At 37.3% G+C, this 17,704-nt stretch overlaps 1 protein-coding gene and 2 long non-coding RNA genes across 23 annotated transcripts in view; 2 read left to right on the forward strand and 1 right to left on the reverse strand.

The window, feature by feature from the left end:
• The window catches only part of LOC126490295 (uncharacterized), a 24,522-nt gene extending 17,607 nt beyond the window's left edge, over window positions 1-6,915 (forward strand). The window contains exon 3 of the long non-coding RNA XR_007589157.1: window positions 6,649-6,915. This is a non-coding gene — a long non-coding RNA (uncharacterized lncRNA). The remainder of the gene's footprint in view (window positions 1-6,648) is intronic.
• The window catches only part of Spidr (scaffold protein involved in DNA repair), a 204,902-nt gene that overhangs the window by 168,884 nt on the left and 18,314 nt on the right, over window positions 1-17,704 (reverse strand). For 15 of the 20 annotated variants that reach the window (XR_007589145.1, XR_007589144.1, XR_007589146.1 and 12 more), the window contains exons 2-5: window positions 16,204-16,359; window positions 15,526-15,592; window positions 13,736-13,915; window positions 4,643-4,806 (exon numbers count right to left, since the gene is read on the reverse strand). Coding sequence is in view for 10 of the 20 variants with exons in the window: in XM_050125109.1 (XP_049981066.1) it covers window positions 4,643-4,806; window positions 13,736-13,915; window positions 15,526-15,592; window positions 16,204-16,359 (567 nt within the window). In the remaining 10 variants the exon portion in view is untranslated. Of the gene's footprint in view, window positions 1-4,642; window positions 4,807-13,735; window positions 13,916-15,525; window positions 15,593-16,001; window positions 16,152-16,177; window positions 16,360-17,704 lie in introns of those variants that run through there. The other 5 variants (XM_050125116.1, XM_050125112.1, XM_050125110.1 and 2 more) reach the window with 4 other exon arrangements.
• LOC126490294 (uncharacterized) lies at window positions 9,234-13,851 on the forward strand. 2 transcript variants are annotated; one of them, XR_007589155.1, is made up of 3 exons: window positions 9,234-9,320; window positions 10,918-11,040; window positions 13,721-13,851. It is a non-coding gene; the product is annotated as an uncharacterized lncRNA (long non-coding RNA). The 2 variants fall into 2 exon arrangements; XR_007589156.1 differs by having other exon boundaries at window positions 13,711-13,836.

The raw sequence follows: 17,704 nt of genomic DNA on the forward strand, positions 1-17,704 counted from the left end.
GCCATCTAGACGACACCCTCCTGCACATCTGATATAAAGAGAAATACTTTGCACTGATATGGATCTTGGTCTATTGATACAAATTTTAGGTCAATTTTATTATATATATATTTCTTCTCTTGATTAAGGTATTGTGTTTGTGCAGCTCATTTAAAAATGTAATGTATAGGGCTGGAGAGATGGCTCAGCGGTTAAGAGTATTGCCTACTCTTCCAAAGGTCCTGAGTTCAATTCCCAGCAACCACATGGTGGCTCACAACCATCTGTAATGGGGTCTGGTGCCCTCTTCTGGCCTGCTGGCATACACACAGACAGAATGTTGTATACATAATAAATAAATAAATATTAAAAAAAATGTAATGTATAATTAAGAAATACAGGTGAATAGATAATCATCTATGATAGTCAAGCTTGTAGTCATGTTAGTTAGGTTTTCCAGTTATATAGAGATACATTTCAGTTAGACAGGTATTCTTCAAATCTTTCAGAGACCTTCAGAATATGGCATTTAAAATGTTGGATAATGATACACATCTGCTCCTGGTAGCACCAATCTACTTCAAGAGGATGCTGGGCATCAAAGAACTGGTTTGTGGCTATAATACCAACAATTAACAGAAAGATTGAGATTTTGAGACCAGTCTGGGAAACAATGAGAACCTATGACAGTGATGACAGAAGCCAAAGAACAAGAAAAAAATACTGAAAAGAAAAACGGAAAGGAAAAGGGAGGAAAGGAAGAGGAACAGCAGCCGCCACCAAGAGTCAGGTTACAGTGATGCCTGTCATCATAAACAGTGAGGATACAGAGAAAGAAATCTGCAAGTCTGAGTTACATAGCAAGTGCCAGGGCATTGAGATCTTGTCTTAACAAAAGAAACCTTTTCAAAGAAGAAGAAAGAAAAGCAAAATGAAGATGAGGCTGGAAGGCAGGCTCAGTGAAAGAGCACTTACCTAGCACATGTAGGCCTGGGTTTGATACTATACAACAAGGAAAGAAAAAGGAAAATCTCAGAAAAATCACATAATAAAGAACTAAAAAAAAAAAAAAAGAAAGTGTAAAAAAAAAAAAAACAGCCCAAAATGCACAGAAAAAAGGAAATAAAAAAGATTAGAATGAAACAAATAAAATAGACTAGACAAGCAAAAGAAGAGAGCAGCCAAACAAAGCTGCTGGTGCTTTTTTTTTTCTTTTCAGGAAAGGGGGAGAGAAACTAAAGAAACAGAAACACTAAGGGAAAAGAATGAGCGAGGCGCCATTACAATAGACACCACATAAGCAAGAAGAAAAACTTAACACTAGCCTGTTAGTCACTCAAAAGACATGGATAACTGCATAAAAATTCACAACCTACCAACATTGAATCATGCAAAAATAGAAAGTCTCCATAGATAATCAAGTAAGATAAGTGATTCATCAACTAAAAACATGAATGGAAAAATAAAAATAAAAAACAACATCAAAGAAAAGCCCAGAACTTTTGGCTTCGATGATGAATTCTACCAAACATCCTGAGAATTAACATCAACCCAGGTTTGGTGGTGCACACTTTTAATCCCAGTACATGGGAGGCAGAGGAAGATAGAACTCTGTGAGTCTAAGGCCAACTGGTCTTCGTAGTAAGTCCCAGGTCAACCAGAGCTATATAATGAGACCTTGTCTCAAAAAAAAACAAACAAAAACATACCTTACCAAGCTGCCCCATAGTAATACAGGATGAGCATCCCTAAATCAAAAACACAAATTCCAAAATCTGAAATTTTCTGAGTAATTGACAAGATATGATCACAACATGTTGAGTTATAGTCAAAGCCAAGCATACTAAAAGCATTGTATGAACTGCATTCAGTCCTTGTGTAGTGCATGGTTGAATACCAAGCATAACTAAATTCATGTTTAGACTTTGTTCCCATATCCAAAATAACTCATTATATGGATGCAAATAGTCCAAAAACTCTGAAATCATAAAATAAAATATATTTTATCTAAAACAACCCCAAATAAAGGATACTACCCTGTTCTGCCTTCATATGTATCTGATTTATTTCAGTTAGCAGATGTCCTTAAGCTCACCAAGGTTGCTACAAAGGTCAGAATTCATTTCTTTTTAAGTGATGAATAGTATTGATTACATATTTAACATATTTTATCTACCCATTCATTCAGGTCTGGACGCCTAGGTTGCCTCAATATCTTGCTATGATGAATAAATCTGCAACAATATGGGTGTCGTGATTTTTGACAACTTGGCACAAAACTAGACATACCTGGGAAGAGGGACTCTCAATTTTAGAAATGGATTTATCAGAATGCATTCTGGACATGTCTGTGGGGCATTTCCTTAATTGCTAATTGGTATGAGAGGGCGGTCCAGTTCACTCTAGGGGAATGTCATTCCTGAGCATGTGGACCTGGATTGTATAAGAAAGGCAGTCAAGCAATAGGGGAACAACCCACTAAGTAGCACTGCTCAATGGTTTCTACACCAAGCTCCTTCCTTGAATGCCTGCCGTGACTCCTCTTCCACTCTCAGCTTGCCTTTGGTCAATTGTTTCGCAGCAACAGAAAGGACAACAAACAAGGACAACAGGAATAGATCTTCACCACACTGATTCAATTCCTTTACATACATACCCAGATGTATGTTTGCTGGGTTATAGGATAGTTCTATTTTGGGGTAGTGTTTTTTTTGTTTTTGTTTTTGTTTTGTCTTTTGGGTGGTTGGTCTTGTTTTTGTTTTTGCTTTTAAGAAGCCTTCATGATGTAATAAGACAAACAAATGATCAAAAGTGCAAATCTTCAGTAGACTTCAAAGAAATATAAATTAAAATCCCAATGGCTCCACGATTAAGAGTACTCACTGCTCTAGCAGAGGACCAGACTTTGATTTCTAACACCCATGGTGGGTAGCTCACTATCTCCTATAACTCCAGCTCCAGGTAGCCTGATGACCTCTTCTGGACTCTGTTAGCGTCCCCAAGCACGTGCGCGCACACACACACACACACACACAATTAAATAAATTTTTTTATAAAAAACTCAATGAGATATCACTTCATACTGTTAAAGCAGTCATTATAAAATCATGCTAAGGATCACATTCCTCGGTGGCATAGTACTAGCTGACAAATATGTCTCCTACACCACCAAAAAGAAACAACACTGAACTTATTGGTCTTGAAGACTCCCCAAAACTCATTCATTGCATTCACCAGCATCTTGACAAATACCAAACAGAATAACATACCAAAGCATACCACAATCAAATTGTTTAAAAACAGCAACAAAGAAATCTTAGCAGATCAAGAATGAGACTACCTCAGGCTAGTTGATAATAACTCAGGGGAAAAAAAAAAAAACAGCAAAATGAAGGTATGTTTTTTTTTTTGAAGGTATGTTTTAAAGCTTTAAAAAAAATTTCAGCCTAAAAGTCTATACAAGTTTTCAGTCACATGCATTATAAATGCATTATAAAAGCATGCCCTTTCCCCTCTCCCTCTCTCAGACTATGTAACCTAGACTGGCCTCAAACTCATAGCCCTCTTGCTTCAGCCTCCTCCATGCTGGGACTACAGATGTAAATTACCACATTGATAACATTTTCAGACACGCCCAATTTGAAGCAATTATCTTCTATAAACTTTTTCTCTGAGACGATTAAAAAATATATCTAACCAAAATGAGGATGAAAACTAAGAAAACACTTAAGTACAGGAGGACAAAGAGCTCCATGCAAGATTAAGGTTGATACATTCCTGGAATGTTAGCGACAGCAGCTGGTAGGAAACTCTCTGCAGGCTCTTGTGGTGCACACACGTCCCCATCTACAAACATTACTTTGTGGGATTCTGAAATATCTAGTGTTGAGCCTAGCTAAAGGAAGCGGATGACTTAGGGTCATGCTTCCTAAGACTACACCAGGCAGCCAGCCCTTTCTGCTTCTTTCTCTGTTGCTATGCCTCACCCACCAGATACTTCAGCCAACCAAGAGGCCATGTGAGCACCGAGACAGGGAATCCAAATAAATCCTTCCTCCCTGAAGTTGTTCCCAGGGGTCTGTCACAGCTATGAAAGTGTAACTAACATAGAGAGTGAGGGGAGACCCCAAGTGACAACATTCACAACTACAGAGAATAGTATATCCAAACTGAGGTGGCTAGTGGTTGTAGACTGAAGTTCTCTAAGAAAATAGAAGGGATAAAAATCCTTACTATATCTAAACATTTTTACAACAGAGACAAACAACAGTGACAAATTAATTATTAGCATTAAATAAGGTTAAGTTAAAAAAATAATAGTATGTAAAAGGAAAACAAAAAAAGCTATGAAAGAAATAACCGTCATCAATATTACGGATTCACAATTACAAAAATGTCAAATACTAGTCACAAACCTCAACGTATCTGTACTGGGAGACTACAAGGGCAGCATAAGGAATAGAGAAATAGAGATGGATGGATGTGAGCTCTGCGCAGGAGAAAGAAGTCTGTAACTTAGGGATGAGCGTGAAGGACAAAATACTCTAGCATGAGTTAAAGTGACTGCCTCTGAAAAGGTGAGATTAAGATTGAGTGAACAAAAAAAGCTACAATCACAAATGTCACAAAAAGAATACAAGATTTTTACACAATTTATTCTTACCTCAGGGGGCTCACAGAGCCTGTCATCATTTGTCAAGGAACGACCACTTGCACAGGAAGCACAATCCGAGATGTCCAGGGAGCCCTCACCATCTTCACACTCACTGGCCCCCCCAGGATCTTCCACGTCACTGTTAATCTCCCACTCAATCAACTGCAATTCATCTAAATAAAATACATTTTTAACTTTGTTAACTGTATATCCCCTTAGTACTTATTTTACAGAACTTACTCTCAGTAGTGATACACCCACAGCACAAGATGACTTTCACAAACACACCCAGTGAACACTGTACTCCTGCTCTCATCTCTGGTCACTGTGCCTTCCAATTCCCACCCCCACCTGAAATACAAGTGAATTACTTTTACTCATTTGTTTTCTGAATTCTTGTTTCTCCAGGATGCCCAAGAAAATAAAATGCATACTATTTCTTTTTTTTTTACATATCTTGACTTTTTAAAATTAAGATAATGAAGAGATCCCTCACCAATAACAGAAAACTGCCTCATTCTACATAATTCAGCAATTGTTGTGGTAAGAAAATGAAAATTAGCAAAGAGCTTGCAGTAATATTTTGGGAGGGATTAATGAGAGTTATCCCAAAAGTAAGAGACTTAAATTCATAAAAAGAACCAGTTGGGTCCTTCCTCATGTTATATAGGGAACACCAATCTTTGGAGCACCTACATTCTATACTAATGCAAATAAACCAAGAAAGGCAGGTTACAAATTAGGAAACTTAAGCGAAGTGGTTCAAAGCCCTATAATTCTGTGTAAAAGTCAGAAACGTATGCCATTTTCATGGTACTAATGGAGTTTACAGAACCTCTCAATCCAATTACTGATTCTCAATATGCAGAAAGAGTTGTTTTACATATTGAAACCACTGAATTTATTCCTGGTGGTTCAAAATTAACTTTGGTATTTATACAATTACAAGCAATAGTCAGGAATAGGAATCAGTCCATATATACATATAACACACATCAGATACCATACAGGTCTACCAGGTCCTCTTTTGCAAGGTAATGAGGAAATTCATCAGTTACTAATAGGACATTATGGGAGGCCTCAGAATTTTATTTAAAAAAAAAAAAGAAACACATTAATAGCAAAGGTTTGAAAAGGGATTTTTCCATCACTAGACAACAAGCCAAGGAAATTGTATTAGAAAAAAAAAAGCCTATTTGTTCCTTGTTTAATCAGACTCCATAACCTGCAGGAAGTAACCCAAAAGATATGCAAAGAAATGAAGTTTGCCAAATGAATGAGTTTCATTTTGCAGAATTTGGAAAATTAAAATATGTACACCATACAAATAGGAATGTCTTCAGGATTCCAATGGCCAACTGCTTTGAGTTCTGAAGAGGCTGATTCTGTAATTATACACCTATCAGAAGTCATGGCCATCATGGGAATACCAATACATATTAAGACTGACAAAGCCCAGCATATGACTCTAATAAAATGAAACAGTTTTTTGCCTAATATAAAGCACGTTACAGGTATACCACACAATCCTACAGGACAAGCAGTTGTAGAAAGACCTAATCGTGCTTTAAAAGAAATGCTTGATACATAAAAGAGGTAATAAAGACCCCCAGAGAGAGACTGCACAATGCCTTATTAACCTTAAATTTCCTAAATACTATTCAAAGGGAACAACAGCTGCGGAGAGACACTGCACAACAGAAAAGACTACTGAATTAAATCAGCCAGTGTATTTTAAAGATGTGTTGACCTCTGAACGGACACCAGGAAATATGTTACTCTGGGCAAGGAGTTTCAATTTTGTTTCCACAGGAGAAGAAAATCTATGGATATCATCAAAATTAGCAAAGATTTGATTTAAACAGGGGAGACCTCTTATTAAGGAGAAGTGATAATTCATCAACTGATGTGGCAATTGAACCTGTCAAAAAGAAAATTCACCCTATAAGGGGCAGGGTTCTGGTTTGTTTTGTTTTGTTTTGTTTTTGGATTTTTGTTCTATTTTATCTCTACAGGAAAATAAAAATACCTATCTTCAAGAAGTCAAAAGACATTGGACATCTAGGCATCTAAAGAAGAAAGGAGAACTGTTTGGAAAAAAATTACCAAGCAAACAGAAATCTGATCTGGTGGTACTAAAATTCTCTACAGGGTAAAAACCTCACTACCTAAAAATTAATATCTCTTTATTTTTTCAAAAAGAATGAAGTCCTGACTCAATTAGCAAAGCTGGCTTTGCTGTTGGAGCACGGCTCTCCCTTTCTCTAAATCTAAGCACGTTGTTAAAAAAAAATTCAGAACCTTTGTCTCATATCAGAAGAGCCACCTAGTGTGGAATAGAAGAAAACCAAAATCTAGAGACTATTGTCACAAATCTCTTTCCTGTTATACTTATTTTTAACTCTTTAGAACCTTTCCTTGGATATATAGCTATCTTAAAATTTAAACTTTCTGTTTTGATATTAATAATGTTAAGTTTTACACAGTGAACAATAAATTTTCCTAACAGTGATCTCTTAAGTCTCCAAAAAAGACTATGGAGCCCCACAGCTACATCTCTACCTGGTAAATAATAATGTGATTGAGCTTATAATCACCACTCAAAGATCGTCTTTGGACTACAAACTGCTCAGGACAATTCTAAGACGGCTAGCTGAGACGGTCCACCCTTTTAGATGACACCAGCCAGAACTTCAGATAAGCCTTAACCATTAGTCCTCGGGAGGCTGAACCATTGCTTTAGTTGTTTACAGGATCCCATAGAGAGACCATCACCCCCCAGACAGCAGGAAGCAATTCTACAAACATGCCACTCCCTCTCCCAATAGGTGGGATGGATGGGTTTTTAGTTTTTCTCAGGGTATGGATAACTGTCATCTGTAAGGGTTGGTTATAAATTGTTATAGGGTTGAGGGTGGAGCAATAAGGATTAGACTCAGTAATCACATTTGGAATAGAGAAGAGAGATAGGATAGGACAATAAGGTATATTATTGTATCTGCATGTAAATCAAAATAACTATCAATTTTAGAAAATTTGCATTGGTATGGATTCTTATATATTGATACAAATGTAAAATTATTTTCCTATTCCGGTTTAAGATAACTTGCATATTGTTATTAATTCAAATTTATATTTTGTCATATTGTATATGTTTTTACTTCTGTTTAAAGTATTTTTGTAAGATTATTTTTATCATATTGTATATATTTTTCTACATCTGTTTAGAATATTTTATATATTGATGCAAACAAGGATATTTTTGTTATACTGCACTCCACATTTCTATTTCTGATTAAGATATTTTTGTATATTGCCACAGTTTCAAGGTCCTTGTCCTTATACTGTACATCTGTTTACAGATTTTTTTATTTTTATAATGTGACGTCTTTAAATAGGCTATTAAGAATTATAGGTTAATAGTTACCATATCTGTCATGCTTATAGTTATTTTAGCTAGGCTTTCTAGATGCACAAAGATATATTCCATATAGACAGATAATCTTCAAACACTTCAAAGATCTTCAGAATATGGCATTTAAATATTTTAATAACTTAGAATTCTGTTGACATGAGACACAACTGCTCCTGGCAACACCGATCTACTCCCAAGAGAATGATGGGCACCAAAGACACTCCATATGGAGCTTGTTTGCTTTTTGTCTTTTTTTTTTTTTAATTTTTGAGATATGGCATCGGTGTAGTGAGCCTATTCTGGAACTAGCTCTTATAGTTCCAGAATTACAAGGCAGGCCTTGAACTCACAGAGATCCACTTGCCTCTGCCTCTCAAGTGATGGGATTAAAGGCGTGTGTAATTACCACCCAACTAAAGCCTGTTTTCTTTCTGGCAAAAATGGCCTAGTGGGCAAAGAACTATCCTTGCTTTGACTGCTGACAGTAAGCATGCTGTCCAATCTGGACAAGCAGGATACAATAAAAAGCAACTGCCAAACCTTGCCAAGAAAGGGTAGGAGAGTCTTTCAAAATTTTCCTACTTCTGAAAATAGTCTGTCAGATATTCTAGGCCTATACACAAAGTTAGATGCCCCAAAATTATAGGAAAAAACATTGAGTGACTGTCCAGGCAGTCAGTTGTTTCTGTCATTTCTTGCACCTTTTGGAAGTCATTTGTTTGTACTTCCTCCTTACTCAGGCAATATTATTTTCCTTCTCAGGTCTTTGATGGGGTTGAAGACTAGATAGCTATAGTTATCAATCCTCTCATATCTTAGCTAAGGGCATATTAGGTACAAGATTTGAACTCTGCAGAATAGGACAGCTATTGAGTATTACCTGTGATCTGGATATTTAGAACGTGTTTCTTGCTTGATGCTGTTCTTGTTGGTTATAGTTTCATTTTTGTTTGTTTTAATACCTTTTCCTTCTTCTGGAAATACTTGATAGTTCTTATTGTATCTAGTTTTATGTTAGGATTAGAACCTTTTTATTTAGAAAAAGAAGGGAAATGTGGGAACTTGCTCCATCTAGCCAATGACATTTGGGAGTGACTTGCCATGGGTGTGGTTTTCTCTGAGTACATGACCTGACAAACTGGGAAAGGAGCTCTTCCTCTTTGTGTGGTCAGAGTCAGAATGCAGTGTAGAGGTGGCTTGCAGTTGGTGCTCTACACTCCTGGACAGAACAAGGCAGCTGGATCAGCAGTAGCCTCTGCTTTGTTTGCATTTGTGAGTTTATCTTTTCATTAAGTTGTTAATAGACTTTTGTGGGTTCTTGCATCAAGTAATTAAGATAGCAGCAAGCCATGATTTACTTATATAGTTCATTGTTAGAAATAACTTTTTCAAGGCTAGACAGGTGGCTCAGTAGTTAGGAGTACTGACTGCTCTTGCAAAGGGCCAGGTTCAATTCCTGTTTTGTTTTGTTTTTAAAAAAGTCTGTAATTCCTGTTCCAAGGGGATCCAATGCTCTCTTCTGGCTTCCATGGGTACTGCATGCACGTGGTACACAAACATGCATGAAAGCAAAACACTCATATACATAAAATAAAAATAAATCTGAAAAAATAAATTTTAAATTAAAACAAATAACTTCTCCAAGTATCTACACCCGAGAATTTTTTTCCAGAAATATCTTTCATCAATATGGAAACAAACTAAGTTAGTTTCATTTTACCTCTTAAACATAATCTCATTACACCTTTAGCTAAATTTTAAGACAAATAGCTAAATTGTGCACACATATTACATGACTAAATGAACTAAATCTAATCTGCTATGCCTATATAACTGAAAGTAGTTATCACAGATAAACTGTGAGGTACAATACATAAATCTTTCCTACAGGTCAAAGTACAAATACACAGGGAGCTAAGATAATGGGTCTATTTATCTAATCTGCTATGCCTAAATAACTGAAAGTAGTTATTACAGATAAACTGTAAGGTACAATACATAAATCTTTCCTACAGGTCAAAGTACAAATACACAGGGAGCTAAGATAAAGGGTCTACTTACATCTCACTTAATAGAAGGGCATCGACTCTCTTCCTTCCACTAAAGTGAAGAAATAGCTCATTAAAAATGTGTTAAATTTAGTACCTGGCTAGAACTTAAAATACTAAAGAAAAAATAACAATAGTAAAGTTAAAATATAGGGGATGGGGCTAAAGAGACGGCTCAGCAATTAAGAGCCTTGCTGTCCTTACAGAGAAATTAGGTTGTTCCCAGCAGCCATACAGTAGCTTAAGACAACTCTGTAACTCAAGTTCCAGACACCGTCTTCTGGCCTCCACATACACCAGGCACTCATGTGGTGCACTCACATACATGCGAGCACTCATATTATATAGACACAAAATAAAATAACAAAGAAGATATGGGACAAAAATTAAAATAACTCTTTTATAAAGCTAGACATAGTGGAACACACCTTTAATCCCAGCACTGGGGGGGGGGGGGGGCAATCAGGTCTCTGTAGACCAGGCCTGTCTGGTCTACATAGTGAGTTCCAGGAAGGACAGCCAGCACTATTACACAGGAAAGGGGGGGAGGGGTCTGGTAAGATCTGATAAGATAAGGTCACAGCCCACTACACTAATTACAAAAAAACTAGAGATTAAACCCCTGAAAAAGTAGACCTTTACTTCTCGTGTCTGAAGCCAGGCAGGGTAAGGCACAACAAATTCTCCAGGCTGCTGTGTCATCACAGCAGGAAGCCGTGGCGAGCCAGAGAAGGAACACACAACACACACACTTACAAAGCTGCCATCAGTACCACACCCCTGGGGAGCACCCATTACAAACTCTCGCTTTTACTCAACAGAATGACTGTCTTTGAAGGGGCTGTCCTAGCAACCCAGATGTCAATAGTCAAAAGAAAGAAATGGAAGAGAAACAACAATATCTACTTTGAGTCAGCCACGGGAAATTAGCATATTGTAACGAGGTGAGTGAGATTAAATAAGAAACAAAATGGGGATTTTCACGACTGAGCACAGTAATGCCATGTACTTTACAGATGAAGACTGGGTCTCTAAGAGCTAAGGAACCTTGCAAAAGTTCTAAAAGACCGGGTTATCTGGGTATATATCCATGTGAGGGGTACATGTGTACATGTGTGTATGTGCATGTGCAGATCAGAGTCAAGCCTGGTTCCTCGGTCACTGCCTTATATGTTTTTCTGAAATTGAGTCTCTCAGTGACCTGTAATTTACGAAGAAAGCAAGGCCTTCCGACTACTGAGTTCCTGAGCCCCTGAAACCTGTCTGGCTGCCTCCCTAATATTGAGATTCAAACACCACCATGCCTGGTTTCTGTTTTATTTATAGGGTTTCATAGTACAACCCTGGCTGACCTGTAATCTGCTGTGTAGACTAGGTGGCCTTGAACTCAGAGACCCTCACAGGTGCTGGGATTAAAAATGTGTCACCATATCAGGGCTTGTAACTTTAAAACCACAGGTTCTGGGTGTTAAACTCAAATCCTGTTTACCAACTGAACTACCTCCTCAAACCCAAGAAGAGAAATTTTTTTTCTATTTTTTTTTTATTTTTTTTTTTGTTTTTCGAGAGAGGGTTTCTCTGTGGTTTTGGAGCCTGTCCTGGAACTAGCTCTTGTAGACCAGGCTGGTCTCGAACTCACAGAGATCCGCCTGCCTCTGCCTCCCGAGTGCTACCGCCGCCCGGCCAAGAAGAGAAATTTTTAAGAAAGAAAAATTATTTTGACAAATTTAACTTATAGAGTTCTTCCTTCTGCCAATTCTAGACCCTGTAATCGAGATACTCTCATCCTGGAGTCTGGGATATTATTTGTAAAGGAAGTGAAGAAAGGCTTGGCAACCAGTATACAATTAAACAGAGGTATCCTAGGTCTAAATTATCATTGAAGCACTTATAAATAAATGTGCCTCTCTTCACATGACCTTTCACAGAGGCACATTTATAACTCCGAATCTTCTTCTAATAAAATAAAGATATTTCATAGCTCATAAAACAGAGTATGTAAAAAGGAAATAACATACTTAACACCCAGCTTCATGTCTTAAACAACTCAAATCTTGGTAACTATAGTATCTGTCGTCCATTAAAGCTCTGAGAACTATTAAAAGAATAGGGAGAAGGGAAAACTGAAAGAGGAAGACAGTCCAGCGACCACGAGCATGGCTTCAAATACTCCAAAGGATCATTTACTCTTTACTACCTAAGGGTCAACTTTATAAGAAAGGTCAACAGCAAGTTCAATAATCTCACTTCCTAAGTATTCTAGCTTTTAATTTATTTGCTAGTGTGTAAGGATGCACATATACTGTGTACATGTGTATGTAGAGGCCAGAAGTCAGTGTCAGGGATCTTCCTACATCACTGTCACCCTTCTATGTTCAGACAGGGTCTCTTACGTGGGTGATTTAACTACCTGGCTGTTAGCACGCACTAGGAATCTCCCCTGTCTTCAGTTCCAGTGCTGGTGCACCTAGCTTTTCTCTTTTTACATGGCTGCTAGGGTTTGAGGTGAGGTTCGCACACCTGTGTAGCAACATTTTAGTGACACAGTCATTTCCCCAACCCCTAAATCTTTGTTTTCTGGAACAAAATGGCAGTAAGGAACCAAGCATGGGCTGGAGCTCCAGACATAAACCAAGCTAGCTTTGAACTCACAGCTATCTTACTTCTCAGTTCCTTAAGTGCAGGAAGGTTAATTCATCAGAGCATGCTTCCATTTACAAACGTTACAACGTGAGAACCTACCGAATATCACTTTCAGTAGAAGAGGGCAGCAGCCATGCTTTAAATAGCAGCTTTATTAAGATACAATTAATATAAAGCAGTTTTTAATATTGAAACCCTGTTATAAATCATGTAAAAGATTAGGCAAGAGTTATCTCACAGTGAGTTTTAGTCAACAAAAATGGAATAACATAAGAATTGTCAGCTTATATATAACATAAAATGCCATCTTATCAGATAACTACTAAAATGTCATTCAAAGAGGTCAACAGATTGTAAGCACTTTCTAGAGAAGATGTCTAAGCAAACCTAACTTTGGAGGAATAACTAAAGTAAATATCCGAGTTAAAAGCAGCAAGCTTATTTTGAAAACAATGCTAATTTTGAGAAGCCTCGTTTTAATATAAACACAGTGGACTACAAAGTGTTATCTACCACACACTGATTCTTGTAATACTTATTCATTAATAACAAGTAAGACAGGAGGAAGCGTGGGTGCAGCACTGCTGAGAAATTAGGAACACTGGCTTGACATTAGAGAGTAAAAGTAAAATTCCAACTAAATCTGAGCAAATCAAACCTAATATATTAACTGCAATAAAACAGAACAAAACAGCAAACACAGTAAGGACAGGCCACATAGTGGTACAGGTTTGTAGTCCCAGCACTTGAGAGGCAAACTCAGAGGATTTCAGGTTCAAGGCAAGGCCAGGCTACACATACTCTATATCAAAATATAAAAGGAAAAACAAAATAAGAAGCCACTATAATATCTATTTCTTACAGTTGTTATGAGAAACATGTAAGAAAATGTACAGAGGATATAACTTAGTAGTCATAATTCATAATAAATGTATAATACGAATTTAAGTTTCCACTACTGCTGACCCCAGTGTTTAACAGAAGCCAGGAACTTACCTTCAGTGGCTCCATCTTCTGGACATGAAGCAGTTCTGCCACAAAACCTATCTGCTCCACAGCCGCGTCCACCATCTCTCTGCAGTTGAGGGAGTGCCGTATCTTCTTCCTCTGAGAAATCACTTCCACTCGAACTCCATGTTATATTTGCCAGCTCACCAGGACTCTCGTCTGCTGCGTCTGCAACACAAGATGAGCAGACAAATGCAGCTGACAGTTGTCATTTATCAGAATGAAAATTGATGTATGTTATTTGGACAAAGACACAAGCACAAAACTCTAAAGACAACGAAAACAATGTTGTGTTACATCTTCTTCACAGTGTTCTATGAGTAGTCCCGCATGGCATCTCTGAATTAAAGCCAAGGACAAAAGCTGGGGTCCAAGTAAGTTGTAAGAGGCAAATGAAAAAAGAATGAGACAAAGAAACAGTCATAGACACAGGCCCCAGACCCTAAACATTGTTTTTAAATTATGTTCCTTACTTATATTTTCCAGCTCTCATAAAAATATTTGCTCCTCAACCTACTAAATGTGGTTGGTTTTCTTGTTTGTTTGCTTGCTTGCTTGATTTTTACTTTGGAGAGCCATTGTTTTTGTTTGAAACGTTATCATTACTTTAAACTAATTTTAGGAGCTGCTATTTTAAAAATGAACCGGTTCTAGGAAATGCTTTACATACCTTTTCCCCCCGACCTCTTTCTTAGGCCTTTTATATCTCTATCTTGGCTTAGCTAAAGCCATGTTATAAATAGAGTACATCAGTACAAACTCTTTGATCCTTTCAGAATACACTGCATATCATCAATATAATAAAAAAACAATATTGTGAGTCAAATATGTTCTGGCCTGAGATAATTTTATCTTAACAGAACTTCTGTAATTAAATACAAGTAGCAATTTATTTAATACTTAGTTTTCTCCCAAAACTCAATAAACAACACCAGAAAAATATATAAGCTATATGTATTTAAAGAAATATACGTTTTTCCATATATTATATCTTAAAAATTAAACATAAATGGATACAGCTCCCACAACAAGGAGATAACATGAGTCCCTGATTTTTGTGAACAGTTTCCTTGTATCTGAAGTTAGAAAGCATCCATAACTGATGCACCACGCAAAAATCGAGTTTGTAATAGTGGTTCCTATAGAGTAAATCATATGTTTATTTTCCATATGAATATTTTTATGGTGCCGGAATTCAAAGCAGACCATTTGGTTATTCATTTATTCATTCTTTCTCTGGAGTCCTAAACCTGAGCTTATCCTATTAGATAAGCAATGGCTCCCAACCACCCTAATGCTATGACCTTTAATACAGCTCTTCATGTCACGGTGACTCCCAACAATAGAAGTATTTCATCTTGCTAGTTATGAATCATAATATACATATCTGTTTTTCAATGGTCTTAGTGCCATGAAAGGCACTAGGTTCTATGATTACAGTAAACCTAGTAAGAACACCAAATGTTAGCAGTCAGCAGCAGGACCAAGAACAGCATAGATTACGACAGGGATGAAAGCCAAGTTCTCAGAAATACCTTTACATCACTAACCCTGAATATATGAACTATTCAACTGTGTGACATCTTAAAAGGATGAAAAAGAATCACAGAAAAAAAAATAGCTTTAAGTCTCATCTGTCAATAAATCAACATATTAGGGGTTGGGACTTTAGTTCAGTGGTGAAACGCTTGCTTACAAATCTAAGGACTCCAAAGTTATGGTCTCCAAGATCAGGGGTAAAAAATTTTAAGAAACAAAAATAAACACAACATTGTTACCTTTCTTTGGGCTTGGAGATAATTCCAGGGGGTTTTCAATAATAGTTGTCTTTTCACTTGCTAATGACTGCAGGGAAAATAATAATAAAAATAATTTAACATCTGATTCATGTGAAAAGGCTAAACTATACTATTTTGTAAAATATTCAGTATTAAATTATACCGACCTTGACATATTCTTCTGCTTTTCTTAATATTTACCAAGATTTCCCAGAACATAGTCCTTACAGACACACAAATTATTTTCATATTTTTCTAAACTCTATGCTGAGCTCTGAAACATTTCACATAATAGTCAATGTCAATGACTTCTCATATATATGACTAACCACTCATTACTACCTGTAACCATATTATCTTTAGTTTATTTCAGCATTCCTCTGTAATTTACAAGATATATAAAAATTAACTGGAATCAAACTGACATCCCATAAATATAATTCTTATAAATAGTAGTAAGCTCAGTAATTTCATACCTGTCGGCATTCAGTGTGCACTCTTCATTTTCAAACAAGGAGAAAGATTCTACAGAGACTATGAAGAGAAATACTAACTTGACACAATTATTAAAAGAACTCAAGGCATAAACCAGAAAAGCAGTGCTTTGAAAAATAAGAGAATTCCAAAGAAACTAGTTATAATAGCTAGATACCCAGGATCTTCTGCAATCTCTCCTACCAGGGTCTCAGAAGTGTTCTGAAATCCTTCTCCACACTTGAGCCACGCTTTAGAGAGAGAGGCAGCTGCTTCCACTGTCTTCAGACTTGCTCTTCTCGACAGCTGTGGCCTCGCTTCTAGAACCGAAGGATGCGCTACACGCCAATTCCTTTTCCTCTGCAGAAATCATTTTTAAAGAAAAAAAAACAGAGAAAAAACCCAACTTTGTTATAATAGAATCAGCAATTTGGAACCCAGGAATGGTGGCAGTAAAAGCATAGCTTTTGAATGCCTCTGAATCGTCACAGCAAAGCAAAAACCCACTGATAACTGACCAACAAACTACAAAGAAAGAGTAAGGCCAAACCACCAACAATCCAATAATAGCTAAAAAAAAAAAAAAAACCTTACCGTTTAGACTTGTAAAAATGATCCCTGCTACATGCAAGGCTGTACCTGATAATCAGAACTTAGTGACGTCACTCACACAAGATAAACCAGACACAGTCTTAGAACCCATGATGTCCACTGGACAGTATATAGTATATAAGCAGAGATCAAGAGCAATGTTCTGCTCTGCACATCTGGAGAGATGCCACCTTAATCTGCCCTGCAGCCAGACAGTCTCCCCCAGGATCCTGACCCTCAAATCAGAGACCTCTGTTAGACACTGGACCCGACCTTTAGCTAAGATACGTCCCACAGATGAGTAGCCTTAGGAAGATAGGCTTGGGACCAGAATTAGTAATTTAGAATGTGGACCTAGAGTGATGACCCTCGGCATAATAAAATATAACTTTTGTTATACTAACTACCTAACTGTGTCCATATCTGAGGGGAAGAACCAGGGAAGCTGGAGGCAATAAGGCTTCACTTCTGGACATCCATTGGTCACTAGGAAGTGGTTCTGAAACTAAAGTAGGCAAAGACCTTAGAAGATGAGAATGGCTAAGGGTAGCATGAGACAAACATCTATCACAGCCCCCTCACTGGACAAGCCAACAGAATGAGAACAAAATACCGGGAGTGGGATTACCTCAGCAACAGAGGGGTGAGAGAGGCAAAGAAAATATCTAGTGTAAGAAAGCAGAAAGCAGTACCAAGAAGCATCTACATAACAGGAAATAAGTGGCCTTATTTTAATATCCATAAGGTACAGAAATTATCCTGAATCCTGCCCCCTTCTAAAATTTAAGAAAAACTATTCTATAAAAATAAACAACAAAAAATTATCAAAGTCAAATGAGGGAAAAGAGTAAAGAAAAGAATGTGCCAACACACAAAGAAAACACACCGTGGACACAGCACCCAGAAGAAACAGTGAGGCAGATTTAGAGCTCTTATCATACAAATCTTTCACTTAGTTCTGTTACGGTTACACCCAAGATACTTGCATTACTGAGGATACTGTGAAGTGTGTTGTTCCCCTGATTGCTTTCTCAGTCCATTTGTCATTTGATAAAGAGCTACTGGTTTTGGTGGTGGTGGTGGTGGTAGTGGTGGTTTGGGGGGGGGGGGGGGG

The sequence above is a fragment of the Alexandromys fortis genome, unplaced genomic scaffold, assembly GCF_014885135.2.
Source record: "Alexandromys fortis isolate MF-2015 unplaced genomic scaffold, M_Fortis_MF-2015_v1.1 scaffold_239, whole genome shotgun sequence".
Classification (NCBI taxonomy): Eukaryota; Metazoa; Chordata; class Mammalia; order Rodentia; family Cricetidae; genus Alexandromys; species Alexandromys fortis.